A 24945-nucleotide genomic window follows, 5' to 3' on the forward strand; every position below is an offset into this window, starting at 1 on the left:
AATTATTATTTAATTCGGCGCGAAGACATCTTATTGTTAGATACATAACTAACGTAACACGTGTACGTCGAGTGCAGTCGACGGATTTCCTTAACTCGGCGTAATGTTCTGATTGTGAGATTATTCGCGCGGCAGCATCCAAAGTGTTAGTATAATCGCATTAATTAGTCCGAGACACAGTCGGGCGCGATCCGATGATCTGAGCGTCTCGAGATCGCGATCGATCGTCCGTCTGATTTCACTACTGCCAGGATCTGAAGAGGACGCTCGACGAGAGCAGGCCGACGAGGGTCACCCAGGCGACGACATCGAGTGCGCTCCGTCTTGATCTGGCGCCACCGTTCACGCAAGTCTCGCGAATGCCGATGATCTTCAGGCCGCGGCGTGCCAGGAGATTATGAACGCCTCGTTTGTCGCTCTTCTGCAGAGTGTGCTCGCGTGACAATAGGAGGGAATAGAGCTGATGGTTGGGACTCCGGGAGCAGAAAGTCAACACCATGTCCGAGGCGACGGCCTTCATTACGTGCACGGTGCCAGCGAACTGCATGTAGTTTGGCCTCTCCGCCAAGGTACCTGGAAATTAAATCAGCAGCACCGGGTTAAAAGAAGCAAGCGAAGGGACGCGATACGCAAGATGCGGGGGTGGAAAGCGAAAAGGGTAAGAGGAAGAGGCCTTCCCTATCGAATTTCCTGCCCTCGGCTTTTCGCGTCAGCTTCCGTCCGCTGCACGAAGTAGAATCTCTTGTACAAACGGAACTGTCGCGACTGTAGAAATAAATGTCTGTCGACGACAAGTCTATTTTTACGAAGTAGTTTTATCTTTGCGTGGAATGCTTTCGAGTGAAATAGGAAGAAAAGTATGCGAGATAGAAAGCGGGGACACTTTGTACTCACGGATTTTTGTTTCACGTGAAAAGACATGATATGAAAGATAAAAACTGACAAAATTGAAACTCTCCGCGTCTGGAGATTATTTTAAAGATTCTAATTATCAAGTTTATTTAAAGAACGTAAATATTTTTAGCGATTTTTAAACAAGAATTCTGAGATATATTTGATAAATTTATCTGGTAATTAGATTTAGTCGACAAATTTGACACGTACGTATTAATGACGGGAATGATAAATGAGACTCTGGCGCGTAAAGCTTTTTGAAATAGGCATCTAAGATATTGTCAGGATAGGATAGCGCGATAATGAAGAAGGATCGAACAAACAAGCGAAAGCTTGACTTTCCAATTTCCTGCTTTTACTGATATGGCGAAACATTATATAGTTCACTTATATAGAATGCTACGGTCCTATATACAATATAACTTATATATATTATATCCAAGTCTATACGTGAGTATACAATGGATAAAAAAAGCATTTGATCATCTCGTTTCTTTTTTTGAAAAAATTTTATAAAAGGGTATTTCACCCCCTAAAAGTGCGTATGGGCACGTATAAAAAAATACGTGTCTCTTATTTTTGTCTGGAGAATAACATATTAAAAACTCATTAAAATCAGAGGGGGACAGTTGCGTCTCTTTCCTTGTAAGTAAAACATAATGTAATAAAAATACATTATGATATTACTTTCCTGTTGGTATAAAATTTTTTCAAACAAGATAGGATGCGCAAATATTGTTTTACACACTGTACGCGTGTGTACTGCACTATACCAACGATATTAAAAACTTATTACATTTTCAAGTTTTGTATTGATCGCTTAACCTTTAGGTGGGGTACAGCACTTAAAGGTATAGTGTTCTTTAAAACCTAAAAAAGGAAAAGAAATAGTATTATCCAGATGCCCAAAAGTTTTAGTTCATTATTTTTACATTCCTTTACTTCATACGATGTAATTAATGTAAATTTAACTGTAATATAGTATACTAGTAAAAAATGTAACTATAAAATTAAAACTGTTCTTGGAGCGTTCTGAACTCAACTTGTTACTTGCATATTTTTTACTTTTAAAGCTCGTTTTCACAATATAAGGTTACCTAAAGATTAAAGGTTACCAAGAAATTCATGAATGAATTTCACTGATGAATCTCTTGGTAACCTTTAATCTTTAGGTAACCTTATATTATTGTGAAAACGGTTTTAAAAATAAAAAATACGCAAGTTAATAGATGGGATGTTCGAAACACTCCACGAAAAATTTTAATTGTATTATTATAAAAATCATAAATTTTTTTACTAGTGTATTACGTTATAATTACATTTACATTTTATTTCCTTATAAGATAAAGAAATATAAAAATAGCGAACTTGAAAATTTCTGGGCAATATTTTTATTTTTCTTTAAAGAAAATTATAATATAATTTCATGTGACACACTTCATATGAAAGTGTGTTACACAAAATTGATATATGCCGTTAAGCCTCTTGAACTCAGTGAATTTCTGTATAGTATTTAAGAAGTGATTAAGTAGCTTGGGTAATGAGTACGAGCATTGCGAAGCAATAAAAAGGCTGATACGAGTAATACGAAATTACAAAGAAGCCAAAGTGTTTCCTTTAGAAACTTCCACAGCGAGTAACAAATAGTGCACAATACCATTGAATTTAGGATCATTTATCACGGACTTGGCACTTTTATCTGAACACGTTTAATGGACTAAGTCGAGGCTTTGACAAATGTAAGTTGCAACCACTTCACTGGACCCCAAGACATAAACTCCAACCTGTGCAATGTTTAATCTGCAGAAATGTTTGATCTAAGTGAATTGACCAGGATAAAGTGCGATCAGTGTTTTACGCTAGATGTTACCATGTTCCTTATGTATAGAACATAGAACATAAAAATTTCCCGAGTCCTATTTTAATTTATCACGCATTATTCTTCATGTCTTACAGTACGTATGTACTTTACTACACAGAAAGAACAAGTTTTATTCTAAGAATCTAAAATTTTTAGTTGGATACAGATTTGAAATTAATTTTCGAATCATCAAAATAACTATGTGACGCTTAAACTGCTTGTTAGAATATTAAAGCTTTTCGCAGCATTGTCATCAAAGCATTTTAAATAATTATTGTGATTTCGACAATTATTTTCAGATCTGTATCTACTAAAATTTTTGAATATTTTAGCAAAATTGTTTCACGGGAAAAAAATACAACTGAAAACTTCACCGATTCAGCAAATCTAGTCGTAATATACAGACAGTCAATTTTCTATGTTAAAGTAGCAAAGTTGACAGCTGAATAACATTAGTGATTTGTTAAACTATCAAATCTTCTTAGTTACAGATATTGAATTCGCGCAGTAAGTTATAGATTTGCTGTACCACTCAATTTATTTTTTTTTTCCGTGTTGCTATGTTTACTAATGCACTTTCCACATATTTAATTTAGTCACGATTATTGTATCTGCGAATACAAGACTTGACTAATCGAAATTTGAATGATTTGATTACGATTCCACTTGCTGGCTTGGTAGCTCAAACGGATTCGATGATCATTCGTGACGACTCGAAATATACGGATACGCCGTGGAAATACGCAATATTACGGCTCATTACATAGTTGAGGACGCACTTAACGTTATGAAGGGAAATATACGGAGACGAGACGGCGAGCACGTGTACAATCTATATGCGCAATGTGCAGCGACCATAAGCGATGCATATAGGCGTACCACATTTCGCAGGATCATCGCACGATGTTGGAAATATTTCACTAGAGATAGCACTTTAATACCGGCATTTAGAAACATCCATTACGTTTCCAACTAAACTTATTTACAGAACGGAGGGACCGATCTACATCTGTCGGATTAACTGCTAATCTTTAATGTAACTTTAATAAATTTTTAATAATTTCGAAGTTGATCTTTTTTAAAGCCAAAGTATCGAAAAAAGTTTTGTCACACGACTTTCCAATTTTCTTACATTCTTACGCTTCTTAAATACATGCAGGATGATCCTTAAGTATTCTAGAAGATTTTAAGAGATGATTCTCTCACATTAATTTGAACGTTTTCAAAAATTTCTAAAACTGTTCAGATTATTTTGATGAAACTTTGTATGTATAAATATCATTGTATGAAGACTCATTTTTTTGAAGACATATATTCTTTTTTTAAATAAAATTTTTCCTTCAACTCTTTGATATCCTGATTTTTGTAAACTAAGCTGGTTTGGACATACGTTTTCATCTTAGATCGATATGAGAAATCACTCCTTAAAATCTTTTAGAATATTTAAGGACCACCTTGTATATATAAGTACGTAAAAAATAAAATGTTCATTTTAACTTAAAGACGTATAGTGGACTTTCTGAGACATACAAAAATGTTAAAATTAACATTTTTGTCATCGTATAGTTGTAAGGTCTTTGAAATACATTGTTAACGTTTAACGCTTTAATAACTGCATCTTAATTTTTGCTCTCAATCGCCTGTCTTTGATTATATATTTTATTGTTTAATCTCGAAAGCTCAATTGTATTCTTAAATTTATTTATTTAACATTTTTGTGTTAATTTTAATATTTTAAACATTTTATTATTTACAGTGATATACACACACTTGAGAAGCGTAACAATTTGGTCAACTTCAATTACGAGCAACGAGTGAAAACATTCGAGACATACGTATATATATTGTATATAATATTTTACATTGGTCACTCGTAATTGAAGTTGACCAAATTGTTAAAACGACGATGTTTCACGTACATATGTAACATATCGATCATTGCCGCAAAACATTGTCGTACCCTGGCAATTCATTGAAATGACTTCACTGAAACGGTAACGATTGACATTTACTGCGACTGGATTGTTCCGGCTATTAAGCAAAGCGACGTGAATAACGCGCAGGCAACGAAATCGAAAGTGCGTTGTGATCCTCATAATTACATCCATGATAGTAATTAGATGTTTATCTACTCGCGGCGCGTTCTTCCCAATTGCGCCAATGTCACGAATTATATTAAAACGACATGGTAATTGACTAATGGCATATGTCGCGAATGTATCAGCATCGTCATTGCCGTAATCGCTTCAGTCGATACATTGTCCTGATTACTATTCAAATTCGTTCTCATATAGCGCGGCACTATCATTACATTTTCCTAACTGTCATTCTGTATATCGCTGTTCTAAATTGAGCGGTGAATTAAACGATGATTGCAATTTACTCCTCTCCATGCGCGTAAACAATTATAAATTAACAGCTAAACGGTATGCCTTACATAAATGAACAATCGCGTATATTAATAAGCAAATCAATTAACTGATTAGTTTAATGATTACATTCGTCCCTCTCTTTCTCTCTTTACCTTATCACAGTATTATAACGTACAATGCAATTGTTTATATGTATTTCTTAATTAGTTTTTAGTAAAATATGCTTTAACAAAAAAAATTTAACATTTACAAGACGGGAAAGCCACTATAAATCTATACTGAAACATTATTATATTTTAAGGCAAGAAATATAATGAAAAAAATCATGAAATCTCAATCAAGCAAAAGCTGATTTTGAAAACAGATCCCCACGCTTTAAATTGATTTTGATTAAATTTTATTTCATTATTAAATTTAATTGAATTTTACGCGATCTTTGATTATGTAGCGCTTTTATGTATAATCTTCTCTCGCACAACTTTTAAGAAAGAGTAAAACTGTCCGTTTTTGCCCGAGTTTGAAAACTAGGTCGGTCGTATAAGTATAAGAAGGTTTTTATCTTCTCTGGAAAGTTGTTCCGACCGGGTTTATATATTAGATCTCGAGTAGGCAGCACTTACATCCATACATTAGTCTCCCCAGGGTCTCCTCGTTGTCTCGTCAAGCGTCCCGTCCAGTAGCCGCGAAGTACGTCGTACCAGAATTATAAATTCCATCGCGAAAAACTACCCCGGATCTTCGTTTTTAATGCTTAAAGTACGGCAGCTGGAGCTCTGATGAGAAGATTCCTGGAGGCCGAAGTCGGGGGAAGTTAAATTTGGTGAAAGGAAGATGTCGGGGAGGAAAGTTTTCCGCGTCGTCCGTAAAACGGCAAAAACATTCTCGCGGGCGAATCCTCGCGCAGTGCTAGTGCTTCCGGCTCAAGGAACGGCTAATGCACGAAATTGATTTAACTTTCCGTAATAAAGTCACTTATGTTGCACGAAAAAGTAACCGTTGATCGCGTGCGTTTCTTTTTTTACAGTAAGGAAAATAACGCGAGATGCAACACGTTTCACAGCTTTTGCATAATCAAACATTCGTATGTGCGTATGTGCGAATGTAATTTTACCCAGCAAAATATTCAAGACACGTAATTTTAAAATTCTGTGTGAGCCAGAATTATATTTTGAATTATTAAAAGCCCGTTGTTTGTCAGATAAATACTTGACATGTATTTTTTATTATTTTTTTATTTTTTATCCAGCACGCTGTCTCCAAATTTAATTAACCATATGGTAAATTTTATCATTCACACACGTACATGCTTTTAGTTATTTCCATATTTATATGTGAAAAATAATCAATTGTCGCACTTGTATATGCAAGTAAAAATATTTCGAGATTTTATTGTTTCTCGCTTCCTCCTCTTTTTTCTCTATGATATAGAAAGATATTTCCTAGGAATTCTATTACGTCGGAATTTTTCTGGTGCCTCAATATTGAAATACTAGGCCAAAATTGGGTTTAACGAGTACTTTCTAATGGTAAAACGTCAAAATTAAAACATGCTCTCCAGTAATTTAATAGAAATGCATTCTTGCTTGAAAGAGATAATTAGAACCTTTACAAAGAAGATTTATGATCAATTAAGGTTTCACTAATGAAAAATCGATTCTAAATTGGTCAAAGAAGAGATTTTTATAATATATTTGAATTTTTAAAATTTTCGTAAAAGTCTATTATATTGAATTATTATAAAAGTCTATTATATTGAATTTAACACAGGTGAATAACGAGATAAAGGAATAAATTTTAATAATTACTCTTTTTTTTTTCAATTTTATTAGAGCACTTTTATCTACGTTGCATGTCGATTATAAACGACGTGTATTTATCACTTTTATCTTAAAAGCAGAAAACTAATGGCCATTTCTACCAATGTACATTAATTTTAATCTCGATTCAACTTACTCTCCATTTTTTTTTCATTCTTAAAACTAGAAAAAGATGAAGAGTTAGTTGAACCAAGATTAAAATTGAACTACATTGATAAAAACGGACATTATAGGATCGGTTATTCCATCTTCGGATAAACTATATAATAATTTATCTAATGGATAAACAAAAGAGTAAAAGCGTAAGAGCACGCACATAAGAGAGTAAGAGAGTTAGAGAGTGAGCTAAAGTTTATATCGGAAGGTGGAACAACCCAGCTTTATACAATCTTCTTGCTTTAAAGGTACGTGAAGTCGCTCATTTCAGAGAGACGTCGTTTTCCCGAATGAAGATTCATTCGCGAGAGGATTAGTATGAGAGCGAACTCGTTAGCTGTCGTTTCCTAAAGTTCCAGCGACTTCACAAACAACGTTCGTGCATCAATCGGGTATATGCACTCTTGCAGTTTCACGATGCCGCGGCATATCATCCTCGGCAGTTCGGATCGTTTTTGATTTTCGGATTAGTATACTCCGGCAGGCGAACTGAAACGAAATCCCGGAGAAACCTCAATCCGCATTACATTCCGCATCTGCTCGCGCTATTATACAGAATCCCGTATTTGCTGTTGGCCGATAGCGAAGAATAACGTCAGACAAGCTACTCGGTAGAGTGGTTGCCCGGGGGAGAAGAAAGAAGAGCAGGAAGGGAAGAACTTGCAGAGTCGGCCGGAAAGAAATTAGAAAGAGCAGATGGCCGTGCGACTTTTGAAAAATTATTTTCCACGTCGACGAGCGCTTTCTCCTCGGAGAAGCGCCTAGCGACGAATTCTTCGCGTCCCCCGTCATTCTCCGACAGCCGGCAGTCGTAATTGGATGTCTCGACTTTGCCGGCTTACGACGGCTGAATCCTATCCCGGCTCGGCTGACGGTTAACCGATAATCACACGGACGATTCCACGAATTCATTAAGATCATTAGCCGGGCGCGTCTTGGGAGTTTAATTGTCGTTGGCGAATCGTGTCTTACCGAGTTACATTGATACGCGATTTAGTTGTTCCATCTGAAAGGAGAGAATTATCTTGTTTAATATTTCCTTTATGTTCGTTTTATCTGGACATTTTGTGCTGATAATAACTACATCGAATCCTCCAGCTCCGATAATCGAAGTTTTCTTGTACTATTGAGTGATTTCACCAACTTCAATTTGGTTGGAGAAAGGATCACGAGAAGGTAACCACTAGTTGAAATATTGTTCCACAGATTACATGATTTCATTTGATTTCAGATGATTTCAGCCGACGACAAATAATTTTCTTCACTATATATGAAGTCATTTGATAAAATAATTTATCTAATATTATACACAATTATTTCTTATAGTTGCATATGTAAACATCGGAATTTTATATGAATTTTATAATGATTTCAGGGACTCTCACGGTTACATTAAGTGATTACCCCCTCGAAGGATATATCATACAGGTCCACATGTAATATATTATATTTAGAAAAGGTAGATATATCCAAGATGCTCATAGATTTTAAAATAATATATATAATAGTAATTAATTATTAACAATTGTTTCCCTTATAGAAATATTACCTTCGTGTTTTCGTTCAGATCTTAGAAATCAGCATTCTGCTTTTCACTTAACAAACTTCAATCTCTACGCTTTTAATCCCCCAATGGAAGCAAACATAGTAAAGAGGGCGAAGTTGAAGAAAGTATCCAGCGAGCCAAACAATTTTGTTGAACCAATTTAATCTCTTTCCTTTTTGAAATCTTTATCAGTCAGTCTGAATACCGAACGAGTGCAATAACCTGTTTCCATTCATTTTATTTTATTTTTTTCTACTATTCAATCATCAGTCTATTGCAATACTTTTACCATAATATTACTTCGTTTTGTTGTAATTTTCTTTTTCCTAAAGCATTGAACAGATATAATTAGTTCTTTTGTCCGATTTATAATCATTTTAATTAATCTTTTTATTATTATAATTACCTTATTCTTTCATTATTTTAATAATTACCTAATTGTGTTAACTTTCAATACCAGAATTGAAGAAATCCGTACATAAAAAGAAGCACGCTTGATTTAGAATACTAGATCCTTTTTTATGTAGATACTATATTGTCCTGATTTCATAGTCTTCCTTTTTTCGTTTCCTTCATGTTTACAGCTTCTCTCGAGATTCGCGATGCAAATCTCGTCGAGGAATAAATTCCGATTGATTCTTCCATGATAGAGAAATGTTCCTATTTCCTTGCAGGTGTTTGTCTTCGTTTGACGATTCATTCAAAGCGCATATCTATCTTAAGAGCCGCCGGCCTAATGGCACGTTCGTAATGCCAATGCAACTTTAGGCGTGATCTACCCGACCGAATAGTTAATCCAATTTACTTCTCTGTGAGAAGTTGCCTGAAACTTTCGACCACACCCGTCCGGTAAGCGTGGCATGATCGGTTATTCGGAATAGCTTATGATAATCACCCTCGAAAGAACTTTCAACTCCGTACCAAAGTTTACGTACTGGATGTATGTGGTTCCCTAGCTCTTTGTTATTGAAACAGAGAGGCTCTAATAAACATACGAAATGAAAATTCTAATTTTTCAATAACATAATATCAAAAATTTTGATTACTTCTTTAATCCTTTCACATTGATGATTTTTCTTCCGATATTCATATTTAAAGAAGAGATCATCAAGTCGTTTTTTTAAACTTATAAAAAAAGTAACGTTTCAATAGACAGATAATTCGGATTTATTATCAGTTAGTTACATATTTCTTTCAAAATTTTGTAATTTTTATTTTATTTTATTATACAATAAATCGATAAAATTCGAAGCATGCAAGAGAGAGAAAGAGAAGAGGAAGAGAACGAGAAAGGAATACTAATGCGAGACGTGCAAAAGCGCAACACGTTTTCGTCACAATTTGAGACAAATTGGAAAATTCCAACGAAAACCGAGTTTTAATTTTGTCCATTCACGGAAAACTATTCGAGATATAATAAAGTTGTGAATCGTATGTTAAAATTATTATACGCTTTTCGTAGAGATTGCTCGTCATTTTTCCTTTTTGTAATTTTGAAAAGTCCTTCGTAATTTTATTTCTTCGTTTCTAAAGAGACACTTGGCAAAAGATCGTCTGGGCAAAACGCTGCTCAAGGGTGATTGAAAAATTAAGAATCCCAGTTTTATCACGAAAGATTTCTTAATTCGGCTAACTGTGTAACATGGAAAATCAATCGCGATGAGAGCCGTAACTTGTCATATAATTGGAACGAACGGTCGAGATACTTTCGAAATTATCGAGAAAATCGGAATGCTGAAAGATTCGATTAAGATATAGAGAAGTAAAGCCCACCCACTCACCCGTTCGATTTCAATTGATTTGTCTAAAAGAAGTTATAATGTGAAACCGTGTTATCCTAATTTCGCCAAATGTTATTACAAGTCTCGTTTTGTGCAATTGCTCCTTATGCAAATATGTTTTTGCATCAGATTCTAGTTTACAGGGTTCATTGCGCGGATGTCAAATGTACAATACAAACGCATTAATTTGCATCACCGATAATTAATGCATCTGATTTCAATATTAATGCACGTATTCTAACCGAGAATAACCATCGTCTACTTGTTAATCAAATCGCAATGTTGCACTGTTGAATTATGCTCACAATTAGATGCTATTTAACACCGTAATAAAAACTATTTGAAATGAGAACTATTAGAACGTAATAAGAACTATTCTTTATGAAAAGAAATGTTTTCTCATCATCGCACAGAAATAAGTTTTGCTTAAATATAAAAACAATTTATTTAGTACATGAACCATTTTGATTTAACTATAATTTTTTATTGAGCAAATATTTACTGTAAGTAAATGTTGATTGGTACTATTCAAATAAATATTTATTAAAATTTAGTACATTTTTCTCAGTGTAAAAATTGAACTAGATACAAATCTGAAAATAACTTTGAACGATTGAAATAATTGTGTGTATAGGACGCACAAGCATGATGAGCAGTGCTAGAAAAAGTTTTGAACCAGTTTGAGCGTCCTAATAATTGTTTTGATAGTTCAACAAAATTATTTCTAGATCTGTATCTAGCTAAATTTTTAAATACTTTAGCAAAACCTTTCTTTCCATGCGATAATAAGATATTTCAAAATTAAAAAGTAAGACAGCGAAAATATATATACATATATATACATATAAATACGAGAATCAAAATAATATGAAAATTTACCGTTCTGCAAGTACATGTTTCGCCATAAGCCTTTTTTCGTGCTAATATTTGGTATCCGGAAGGTATATTCCAGGTCTCCAGATTCCTCACTCCACCATAGTTTCAACGAAGAATGTTCAAACGGCTTCAACTTCACAATCGGACAAGAGTCAACGACATTGCTGGTCATCACTGGCTTTGTGGGGTCGATCTTGTGTTGCAGCACTTCTACGACGTACCATTTGCCCATTATCTGTAATGAAATGTTTTCGTAAAATTGACCTGAAAAAATCGCATGATTGAGTGGAACATATACCTACTAAGCGCTAAGTAGACAAAAATCGATATCTTTCCGCAAACATGATTTCCACTTGAGCCTCAATTTCCAGGATATTTGAGATATTAAAAAGTTACAAAGAGGAAAAAAAAGATAAAATTCTAGCTCGGGGAAAAATTGGTTCTAGATGGGTTAAAGAGCTTGCGAAGACGGAAGAAAGAGTGCGGAGACACCGAGTATGTGCGCGGGGGAGTAATCTAGTAACTTCGGCGAAAGCAGATATAGATAATTTCGTGAGGAGCTTAAAGCAAATTATCGACAATTTATTGGCCACGCGATCGTTAGTGATTAAGTCCGTGGAAATAATATCGTCGAGAGCCGAATAACGTCGAATTCCGATCGACATAATGCGCGTCGGATTTCTTTTTTTTTTTCAGCTCGATCGTTTCGATTTTATATCTCCGTGAAATCTTTTAGACCTTTAATCGGATTGTGCCGGATAATGCTGAATCTCACTTAAAAGTAGTTCATATATTTTTGTCGGATTTATCTTTCATTATCCAGAGTGTTGATCGATCTCGCAATTCCGACTTTTTGCTTCGCGGGCCTTATGATGAACAACGGCAGCGAATCTTAAATAGAACATTATATAATAGTTGCGAACATTGCGCGCCAAGGGAATAAGATGTTCGTCAATCTTACTCGTGACTCTCCCTAGTGACGTTGACCGATGCTTTAAGAGAAGTAGAGAGGCCAAAAGTTAAGCATATAAAGAATTAGTCTCAACAAAATGCTGAGAATATCAGACGCCTATTCATCTCCGTTGCAGTAATAATAGCGTTGAATAGCGCAGACTACAAAATCGGTCCCAGGGTATCTCATGAAAGCTAATCTTGACAATTCTTCTCGTGTAATACGGTGATTTTGTAAAGAAACTCGATCTTCAGAAAGCGCAAAGGCCAATTCTCACTGGAATGCAATAAATGCAGCTTTTACCTCTTACGTTATCTTAGGGAGAAAATTCGCTTTAACTGTCGGTTTAATTTATGCTCAAAGTCATATTACGTGCAAACATAGGTAATTGTTTATTCAATTCACTCGTATATTAAACATGATGCTAATGTACCCACTGAAAGCGCTTAGGTCCGAAGTTGATGTACAGCGGTGATGCAGATTATCAACTTGTTGAGCTTAGATGGTACGATACTCGGTTTTGCCCGCGGGAACCAGCTAAGGAACTCTCCGTCGTTGAACAATGACTATAATAATCTTTGCGGAGGTCCGAGGTCCATAAAGGCTTCTCTATCTGCTTTGTCTTTGCGATACCAGTGAATTTCAGTCTAGCTCAAACGTGTTTTATTGTTTCAAGATTAATCAAGAATATTCATAGTAAATGATATGCGCGAAATGCGTATTTTTATTAACTATGTGCATATTAGTCTTTTGTCATTTTTCTTCTTAGACTCTTATAGAGAGAGAAAGAGAATTTGTCGAAATTTCTTTATGCTCAATTAGTTATTCGAAAAATGCAGACATTCGACATTTCTTACCACATTTTCACAGATCGAAAAATCTTCAACGAAAATGACATCCGGTAATTTTGAAGCACTCTGTACGGACGAATGAAATGGTCAAAATAAAAGTAGACACGGTTTTCGTTTTTGCTGAGTAGATACGCGCATATTGCGCGCATGTATGTGTGCGCGTGCGTACAAATCTCTGCTTTATTGTACCGGAAAAGCGCCGTAAATCATTGTCGTTGAGGTGTATGTGATACTGGGTCACACAGCGTGGTCGGGGGATTAAAATTAACGAGATAATAAATATGGCCTTTGTCGAATAGCCCGCAAAAAATTTCAATTGTCGTTTCGTGGGAATCTCGTCGCATGAACAATCGCGGTCGTTTGTTTGAAACTGTGTTATTTTTCTTTCTTTTTTTTAACAAATGTCACTACTACGTGCAAACGATGTTATTATTAAACGGAAAGTTGAAAACCAGAAACTATGATGACAAAGAATTTACGTACAAACTTTGTTCTCTTCTTCGGAATTAGGAAAATTAGTAAATTAAATTATAGAAAAAAATGAATAAAAAATAAAAAATTCTCATAAATTCTTATAATTTTTGTAGAGTTATACGTTAGAAATAAAAATATAGCGCCTTCGGCAAAACTAGTATTTTTTAACAGTAACCAATTATTTTGGTTGTATAATAAAAAATTTAGTTGTTTCTGCTCAATACATTTCAGCTTTTTAAATAACAAAAATACTTGTTTATACCAATTAAATAGTTTAATTTATAAGTAAACAAAGTAATAAAACAGGTTAGTTTGCGGTTAAATATTTTATATTTTAATCAAATATTTTGTTATTAGCAAAATATTTTTCCTAGTATAACAGTAAATTACACTGTTTTGTTCTGTAAAATTTAAAATAAACCGAACCAAAATATTTGTTTATACTCTAACTAAACTGCTTAATTAGAGAATAAAGAAATATTTTTATTTAAAAAGTTAAAAAGTGTATTGACCAGAAACAACCAAATCTTTTATTATATAACTTAAATATTTGGTTGTTGTTGCTTGGTTATTAAAAAATGCCTCTACTAAACAGTTTTGTTAAAGGAATTAAATTTTTTTTCCTAATGTATGTGACTCTATCAAATTTTTTAAATATGCTCAGCATGATATTTTAATGGTATATAAGAGGCAACGATAAGAAAAGATAATGGAGATAATTTTAATTTTGCACAAGAATCTTTACGAAGTTTTCTTCACTTTTAAAAATGCTGACTACGTTATTAAAGTTTGTATAAGCTTGTCTTGTTGGCCTTTATGTCGCTTCTTATTCGTCTTAAGAAACCCCAATATATATCCAATAATAAACTTCGCCGAGTTGCTTTATTATTCAATCTTGTAAATAAGACATATAATGCCGAGATAGCCGTATGTTGAAATTAAGGAAAGTTTAATCAGTATCTATTAGCTTGAAAAAGATGAAACTATAAAGCGCTCACGATAGATAGCCCGCATCATCATCGCGTTGGTCTTGTAATTTATATCGCTGACAATGGTTGGATAAACACAAGCCTTCATTCAAGTTACGAAAGTAGTTGGAAAAGTTTAATTGGTATTTGGCAGCCAATGCGGCCATTATCACGTGTAACGCGATTACGTTACACGTTCCCTTGGACATTTCCGATTAGCCACTAAACTATGATGAAAGACACTTATAAATTTTGATCCAGCGTGGATGTTCCCGTAATGTGCCATAAGATTTAAGAGAATCGTTTGTGAAATATTATTAATTAAAAATATAAGAACGCATAAAATATAATAAGTACAATATATGAATAAAAAAGTTTAAGAAATTATAGAGATAAATTTAATTAAATATATATTATAAAAAATTCATCATCTCTTTCAATTCAATGAATAATTAATTTGACAATTTATATTAATTTGTTTTTTTAATAAGCCTTTTCTGGTATATGTATACATACCTCATCTTTCATTGTTTGCTAGCTTCATTTTATTAATTATTAGATTTTCAATATAATTTCTATTAATTTATGAAAATTTTGCAGGTTTTGCGGTCATAAAATTCAATGTGTTCGGTAATAAAAAATTATATTATTTGTTGGACGGACTGATATATTCACCGTGACATTTCGGACGACGCGAACGTAATAAATGTATTTTTTGCGAATTGAAAGCACATCACCGACGTGAAATGGTATAACAATCACGCAGGGCTTTAAAAGCCCAGTGTTCCGAATAATCTTATATCCCTTTAGTAGATTTAACGTTCATTTATTTTAACCAGCAGTTTTTCACGTGGGAAGATTCGCCGCATAAAATCGGATAAAAACCACCGCCAGGCCACAACGATTTTAAGCTCGACGCATTGCCAAACTAAATCCGCGCTACTTGCGCAAAAGTCTATTTAAAGACACTTACAAAAAGGATTTTATCCTCTTTCTCTTTTCACATAAAAATATAGTATAATCTATATTATATAATTAATTCACAATGGGGGGCAATCGATACATTTAATACATTTTTTTATTTTAAGAGCTAATTCATTTTATGTTTGCGTTTGAAGCCTCGTTCTTCCTATTTAATACTTATAATTAACACTATTATAACTAATTGCAACAAACAATGGAATCAATACATTTAAATGTTTTTTTAATTTTAAGAGCTGACTTATTTTACGTTTGCATTTGAGAAACCTCGTTCTTCCTACTTAGTACCCATAATTAAAACTAACGATTAATACGAAGCACGTTGAGTACTCAGTGTAATAATTCTTGGTGTCCAAGGAATTACCGACGAGTTCAGCTGACCCTGCACAAATTCGCAAATTATAATTACAAGCCGAATAATATACATGCGTTTTGTCTGGGCACGGCGACACGACGATGCTGGGTAAAATTGCCGGCAAATAAACCGGCGCGTCGCGCGAGGATAAATTTTCGTTTATTAGACACTACCGGACACCCGGCACGGACGCGCTTCGTGACTTATGCATTCGCTATCGTAACGAGAACGTCAGCGTTTTCACGAGAATATTGCAGTAATTAGTAGCAAGGTAAATTACCGTACGCGTACGCTAATAGCGGGTAATTTCCGAAATAGTAAAAAAAGGAAGGGGAGGAGAAAAGCGACGTGACGCGTGTTTTTTCCGAGTTCCACCTCGTTTCAGTTGCCTCATCGATCACGCGGTGAAAGAAAGAGAGAGCAGCCATCCAAAAAATATATATATTCGACTGCCTAAACTCGGTTCGCTGCTCGTATATTTCCTCACACTTCGAAAACTCTCTTTCTTTCTTTCGCAACAACAGCATGTACCTTATAGGGTTTATGCGAGGAATATCCCGAGAATATACGAAGCAGGGATATACGTTCGAAGTATACGCTCGTACTTTTCCAAACCATCTCCGAAATACTTGCCCTTTCGCCTCTCGTAATACATATTTGCGAATTGAGGAGCCTGGCTCACGTTTCCCGCGGGACATAGCTTTCAGGGAGGCATCGAGAGGGCTGGTGAATTCATCGAGTGGGTTTCTCCGGCGGTTTCGGGACAGCTGGCAATCTCTCCAGGAGACGGTGCATTTGCATCTTTACGACTTTCGACGGCGCTCGTCGTCGTTCGCGTCGTGACGCCTCTCCGACGGATGAGAGACGAGCGGTAAAAATTGGGCTGGCGCACGATCACAAATTGGAAAAAGTGGGGAAAAAAAAAGAATGCGTAAGGTCGACTTCCCACGTGCGGCGCGTTATTGTATTTATGTCTTTATTAAATTCCCCGCGCGACTGAACTCTGAATTTGTAATATTCTTACAGCGTGACATTTGTGATATGAAATTCCACTTTCGGCAACGTAACGTATCTCGTCTTCCTCTCCCTGACTATCCAATGATGGAAAACAAATTTTTTAACATTAACAACGATAATATGTCATGTTGTGATAAATAGCTGCTACGTTAAAATATATGTATGATATGTTATAATAACAGATGTTCCTTTTTATATCAAATATACTAAAAATTAGAGATACCGATATTTTCCAGTCTTATTACATGTTATTTTTATTTATATTTTGTTATACTCGTATATAGATATGTTATTTTAAATGTTATTCTTCTTTACGTATAAGTATCGTCTAAAAGTTTCGAATAATTGATAGCGTCAAAACCAAATGTGATTGTCAATATTAAAAGCCATAGTGAACACGTGGCAACGTCATACGACAGAAAGTAAATCGGTTCTATGGTAGTTACAGCGGGTGTCGATTTTAAAATAAATTGTCACATTGCTGTGCCTGTACAAAAGGAATTTAATTAAAACACGGGAATTTGCCTCTCATCGATTCGGCACCTCGTTCGAACGTACATTGACTCGTTATCGGTAGTTTTATGTACAGGGTCTCAGGTCTGCCGAGATAACTTAATTTCCCAATCAATTTGTGGTTTATGTTCCACGAAGATAAATGTTGAGGTTCCAATAGCATCCGAGTTCCAAACGATTGATAATACTGTCCGATAAAATTTGACCTTTTTCTACGACATGAGATACTCTCTCAATTTCTTGGAGCAAAATCTCACTCCAAAAAAGTTCAAATACTATCACTATTAAAAAAAAAGTGTAAAATTTTCACTCTTTTTCAATTTTAATTTTTTTGGAATGAGATTTTATGCTGAGAAATTTAGAGAATACACTCAGAAAAAAGTTTCTTCGATTAAAAAAATGACGTTCAAATCAAAGAAATTTTTTTCTTTAATCGTATAGCAAAGAAACATTTCTTTGAATCGCAGAAATCTTTCTCTGGGTGTAGCGATTTCCGATGTATCTACCTGCTGAATACAAATTCATTGGTCAAATTTGACTATCACATCATAATTTTGAAAAAAATCGCCAAAGAGGCTAAAAATAACAATTTTCAGAATTTTTATGATATTGTAGCTTTGCCAGAAAATTTTTTTTCTAAATTTTGTTAATGTCACGCGAAAGTATTACTTTTATTCTTATTTCGTTTCGGTGTGATTTGTCGTTGGAAATTATTGTCCTTGTACGTGGAGAAAGCATTTTGTTTCATCGTAATACTGGAATTATGTAGAAAATAAGTGCTTTTGTACTTACAAAGTATAATCAGATTATATACTAAATCATGAAGCAATATAAAATTGATAAAATATTATTTGACAGGAAGGTTGTAATCTTAAATTATATAGATAAGATTATAGTCTCTTCTATACTGTATTTTGTTAATTTTATATTATTTTTTTATTTGGTATGATCCTATTATATTTTGTAAGTACAAAAGCACTTATATTTTTTCCTATATAGGTATAATACAGGATTAAGATGGAATAAATGCCTTTTCCATATATAAAAGAGAGGTGTTTTCAAGTTGCTATATCTCGAAAATGAAAAATTGTATCAAAATGGAACAAAATACATTTTGATATTTTCAATATTATAATATTAATATATTAACGACGTTTAGAAAAAATTCAGCGAAGCTACAATGTCATAAAGACCCTTAAAATAATCGTTTTTAGCCTCTTTGATGCCATTTTTCTCAAAATTGTGATAGCCAATTTTGGCCAACGAATTCGTATTCAGCAAGTAAAAATACACCGAAAGGAACTATTCACACTTGTGTTGAAAAATGGTGTTGCAGAAATAGCTTCTCTCTTGAAAGTAAAAATTTTTTGTCATTTTCTGACACAAAATGAAAAGAGAAAAATATTAAAGCATTATCAAAATAGGAATGTTATCAGGATAACATTTTAAAATTCTCGTTCTACAAGATGTAAAATTTAGCAAGCTGCATGTTTATATATTAAAATGCGCTGTTTTAGTGCTTCTAAAGATACTATTTTTCCTAGTCCTCACGTTTTCTTACAGTCCGTCGAAAATAAATCGACTCGCGGACGTTTCTTGTGTACTGGACAAAACACAAAGAGAGTGCGGGAGTACGGATGGCTTAGGACAGCGTAGAGAGAAATCTCGAGGTTCATAGGACAAGCCCTACCGTCCATAGGACAAACCCCAGTCTCGGTGGAACGGCGAGCTTAAAATGAAAAAACGAAGAAGACTGTCAAGATACTGTAAGCCTCTCGTATATCTTTCCGCCGGTATCGTTTTTATATTTAAATCGATATTCCCTCGACGGCGTGGGTGACAGTTAGCCCTTTTTCATCCCGATACGAAGGTCGATCGCGAATCGTTGACGGTCTCTCAACGACCGCCGCTTATCCTCTTGAATCTATTTACCATTATAAATTTTTTGCAATAATCGCGCTTGCAATATTCTAGTGGGATCATTTAACTTTAATTACTTCCTTCTTGAAATAATGCAAAAGACTATGATTTATGATCTCACGGGCTATCCATTATAATTTAGAACAATGGAGCTTTCGATGCATTTTTATTTCCTATTTTAGGGGTTTTTACGTACTTAACAAATTACTTAATCATTTACCAATAGCTTCCTAACCGAGCTCTCCAAAAGATTGACAGCTGAATTTCAAACTGCGATGCATGTTTGTTAGTATTTTGCAGCAAGCCGCTCTTACACAGTCAATAACATTTCAGTCACCCATGAATTTATTATAACATACACAGCCTACGATAACAAAAACAGCGAACGAAATTCGACGGATCTCGTACGGACTAAATGAAAAACACGTAGAAAGTAAAACATTACACTATTAAACCTCTATCGCATACAGCTCGTGGGATTTAAAATTGATTCTATTGTTGACGGACATATTTTGAATCTGCGTTCTTTTCTTACGATTGTAGAATTTCTTACCTTAAATTCGCACTTAAACAGAATAAAGACTGAACAGTTATTCTCATTTATTACATCCGCGTCACGCGTCAAAGTGCATTTTATTATCCTAATGAGTCGGATTAGAGAGCGCGTGATTTAACAAGAATGTAATTTGTAGCGGCAGTTTGCACGGAAATGGCGCGTTACTTCTTCATGCATCGCAATTTTCTCGAGCGTGACAAAACGTGCTTGTGGATCGATCCGATCGGCGACAAAGCCCGCCGACGACTTGAATTAATCAAACTAATTTTACTTTGTAACAGTTTAATATGCGCTCGGGCATGCAACCACAGCGATGAAACGAAACGCGCGTAAAACGTCGTTTCATACGACGTTATATAAAGTTTTCTCGGAACTGCCATTCGTTTCAAAACGATACACCGAGAGAAAAATTGTTTGGTATTTGTAACAATTGTAACTACAACTATTACTATAATTACGATTATGACTAGACTATTATAGTATTAGTAATAGTTAGAGATGCACCGGATATCCGGAAAGTATCCGGTATTATCCGGCACTTTTTTACTATTCGAAATTTGTACTCTAATAGAAATATATGAAAATGTATTATAAAATAATGATAAAAATGTCAATTTTTTATATAAGTACTATATGAATTCAAAAATATTTATGTAAAGTTGGAGATGCAGACATTAATTGTTCAGTAAATAAACAAAATATTTATTTGTTATAAACTAATTGGTGAATCTCAATGAAACTTTGCATAAGTCACGTTTAGTACTTAATATATTTATATAAAAAAATTTAGATTTTTATTATTTAAAAAATTTTTGTTTATAACAATAAAACTAATAACAAATAAAATAAATAATCTATAAAAACGTGTTGCTCAAACCTCCTTAACGTACATTTCGGGATATTTCGACAGTTTTGCTAGGCATCGACATGATTTTTTACTACCCAGCTGTCAAAATATGCTATACTTCCTTTCATCAAATCTTTATTCTCTCTAGCTTTTTTTCGCAATTTTGAGTACTTATTTTATTGTCTCATCAAATTGGATTGCTTCTCAGTAGACTCGCTTGTTATCGCTTGCTTTGTCTTATTGTGATTTCTTCCGCTTACTTGTGTCTGTATGAATATGTGTTTATTGAGGTTTGTTGCATATGTAAAGCGCTTACATATGCAACAAACCTCAACAAACACATATTCATACAGACACAAGTAAGCAGAAGATCATACACAGCGCGTGTATGTGTGTGTGAGTGTACCCAGTTTTTCATTATCTGATTAATTTGTGGTTAGGCTAACCTGATATTTTATCCAATAGACTTCATTTATGATGATGTCATGGATGAAATCCATTGAGTGAAACATCAGGTTAGCCCAACCATAAATTAAGTAGATAATGAAAAACCGGGCCTGAGTATATGTTGTGTGTTTCATAACAATGTATGGACGTGTGTTTTTAGACTCAAATTATAAGCGCTATCAAGAGCGTTACTTCGCTTGTACTTTGGCTTCATAACAATAATTTGTCTTGTCATTTACATGTGTACTATTCTGTCACTTACAGTTTTTCTTTATTAAATTCAATCTTTACAAAGTTGTACATTTTGCAATAAAGTACAAGCAAAAGAGTACATTTGCAATAAAATGAAAGTAAAATAAAATTATTATTCTTAATATTATTACTATTATTATTATCTTGCATCGATCAATTTTGCAAATTAACGATAGCTTGAAACGGAAATTCTCATTCTACACAGTTAGAGGTGCTACGTCGATTGCAATCTGCTCCTATAATTATATATGTTATAAAACAATGAGTTGGAGTCGGAGCGACCAATGCGCTCGATCAAATCGAACGGCTATGAACGTGAGGCGTATATAATTTCGTACATAATCCGACGCATTTCCATTGCTAGGTATATTTGCAGCCGTATAACACTGTTCGGAATAGGTGCACCAGTGATCGTTCACCGATAAACGATCACTGTATACTTCCCCATTTCCCCAGGCATATGTAAAATAAATACAACTTTATTTTAAAGCCGATAATATAATACGATTATGTGGCTATTATTTACATAATTATTATACAGAGTAGTGATTGCATAATACTTGAATGTCATTTTCTGGATATTAAGAGAGAAAGTGTAATTGAAAAAAGATGAAAATATCAATCTTTTTAATAGTCTTAAAAGGAATATTTTTTGCATATTTTGAGCATAAAATAATTTTGTAATGTATTCAAATGATTATAAAAAATGAGCTTTATTACATGATCCAAATAACTTCTTTTAAATTTTTATTTGATTTGTCATCATCTAATATTTGTTATACTTAATTTAAAATAGATAAAAATAAATATCTGATAATTTATTTACGAATTTATAAAATGAATAAATTAAAAAATAAATTATTGCAAACGATGTGAGACTAAACAACATCAAAATCTGTAAAATCATATTTTTTAGTTACATTCTTCTGGTTGAATCTTTTTTTTTGGAAATATATCAAATTGATTTTTTAAATTAATTTTTTAAAGAAATGAATAGATGATTTGATATTAAAAAATTATCATTATGTCAAAAGCAATAAAGTTTACAAAAAATCCATAATTAAAATCCGGTAGAAACTTGTTTAGAAAAAATATAGTTCAAAATGTAGTCAGTTACATGAAGAAAGAATATAAAATAGATAATTCGAGTATAATGATCGTGATGAGAAAAAGGAATATAAGAAGATAGATAGTTTTATGATTTCGCGCCGTCTTTCTTGTTAACATGCTCTTCAAATGTAAAAGTTTAATTTAAAAAAGTAATCATTTTTATGTATTTTTTCTGAGTTCGTGCATAGTAACAATAGTTAAAGAAGGTTGTTAAATATGCAGCGCATGAATACTTAATGCAGCGACGAATTCATTAGAATGTTATAACAAAACTGACGTTAATTTGCACACATTTTACGCTGCGTTGATATCAAGGGAACTATTATCTCACGTAAGACGTCGACGTCGGTTTGTTTTAGTTACGCAGGTTTATTCCGAAAGCGCTTATTTACTCGCTTCTACGCCAAATTTCGACATGCGGGCGAAGAGAGAGAGAACTGAAGTTCTCACGAATATCATTATCATTTTCAATTATACATCTTCAAGCAACGTCACTTCATTTCAAAGAGACAACGAAGCGGCATTATAATGAGAGGTGAAAATTCGTCGGGTATTGAATTGGACAAAATGCAATCAAATTATCACCGAGTAAAATTGCTGAGTATTTAAATTAGCGATTAAAGATTATCATTACACATAAATTTAACATTTAATTCGTAATCCGCAACTATATATAATATATGGTGAAAATAATTAGGTCAAATAATCATCAATTGTGATTAAACTATCATTGATTAAATAGCAAATTCTAACTATAACAGGTTCAATAAATTCGAATGTTGAATGTTAAAAGGGTACTTCGAGCTTTCTATAATATGTAATTAATTTGTGTCGAGAATTAATAGGAGAATTAATTAGAACGAAGCAGGCAAGATATAATATATTTCCGATATATATATTTCGATCACATAAAACTAAATTTTAAATTTTATAAGATTTACAAATGAAGATTCGTATCGAATAAAAAAAATAATTCGGTTTCATTTGAATGCATTCTAAGGTGAGAGATCCTTTGATCTTGCATATATAACGTCTCTTCCGAGACACGTTCAATACAGGCTCAGTTGTCTTAATACCCCCCAGCCGATGCACGCGAGCAACCCTTATTTATGCTAACTTATGCATCGCATTTGCATGCGCGCTCGAAATATCTGCAATGAAACGCTGAGGCGTGAGGCAGACATCGCTCTTTTCGAGATTCGATATTAAAACCTCCGGTCGAATGATACGCGCGAGCTCGCGGGAGACAATCGCGCTTCTCGGTCATGGTTTTCCTATTGTTACAGCGACTCACAAACGCGTGCCCGTAACGCGGTCGACTCTGAATTGGAATTGTTAAGCGTCTGTGTTTCCTCGATTTGCTCCATGCTTGTCGCTGAAATCGGTCACATCACGAAGTCTCCTCTCGAGAGGAACGGAAAGGTGAGCAATGCTCGTGGAGTTCTGTTGAAACCGACAGGTTTCCAAAGTTTCTCGCTTCACGTTTATGGCTTCACGCTCAGAGACCTTGTTCGCCCAAGGGGTTGTTCACAAGTCGCATGAGGGTTGCGAGCGTCCGATCCGTGACTACCTCTAAGATTTCGTGAAGTTGTACGATCGCAGTTTCCTCGGACGTCGTTCAGTGCAGAAAATCCTCAGGTAAAAGAACGAGGAAACAGATACGAAAAAAGAAACCACTGTGATAGTCCAGTGGCTTGATTGGATCGGTGACCACAACTAAACAGCGGTCCAGACGGTTCATCGATACCGATTCTGAGATATCGCCGCAGGTGAATTACGTTGCATTCACAGTTGAAGAGAGAGCTTTCCCTTTCCAATTAACTGCCCCGGGCAGTCTTTATGGATCCCTAATTGTATACCCTTAAGCGTTCTGCAGTACAAAACGCATATATAGATGCACGAAGCGATTTCAAATGCGTGTATATCAGCACGAGACACTATACCGTGTCTTCTGATATAGAAAAAAATCGCAGTGTATACATTAGGAAAAAAATTTAGTAAAACTGGTATTTTCAGGGTTGCCACAAAACTGGAAACCAAGGAGTTGTCAGGGTAACTGAAAACAGTAAATCAAGAAAAGATTAGGTTCAAGGAATTTTGCAAAACTTTTTGGAAAATTGAAATTCTTGGCTTTAAAGAAGTTTAATATATACTTTCTAAATCTATAAAGAAATATTTGAAGACGAAAAGAGTATTAAATAGAATTTAAAAAATGCCTCGACTAAACAGTTTCTTGAAGACATTAAATTTTGTTTGTTTTTTTTTTTAGTTTAGTGTACACATTAAGAAATTACAAGAATTTTATTATTGCTAACGTTAGTTAAAGACCCTATTTTACATAAAATTTGATTTGACAATCAGATCGAGAATGTTTTCCAGCAAGAGACACAGATGACACA

At 34.1% G+C, this 24945-nt stretch overlaps 1 protein-coding gene across 1 annotated transcript; it reads right to left on the reverse strand.

Moving 5' to 3' along the window:
- LOC108728218 (uncharacterized) lies at nt 1-23913 on the reverse strand. The gene is made up of 3 exons (XM_018456676.1): nt 23841-23913; nt 11307-11567; nt 1-573 (listed from the first exon to the last, which is right to left on the reverse strand). The coding sequence occupies exons 1-3, from the start codon at nt 23911-23913 to the stop codon at nt 242-244; spliced, it is 666 nt and encodes a 221-aa protein (XP_018312178.1). The 3' UTR covers nt 1-241.
- Between the last annotated feature and the right edge of the window lie 1032 nt (nt 23914-24945).

Source organism: Mycetomoellerius zeteki, unplaced genomic scaffold, assembly GCF_001594055.1.
Source record: "Mycetomoellerius zeteki isolate Tzet28-1 unplaced genomic scaffold, Tzet1.0 scaffold590, whole genome shotgun sequence".
Classification (NCBI taxonomy): Eukaryota; Metazoa; Arthropoda; class Insecta; order Hymenoptera; family Formicidae; genus Mycetomoellerius; species Mycetomoellerius zeteki.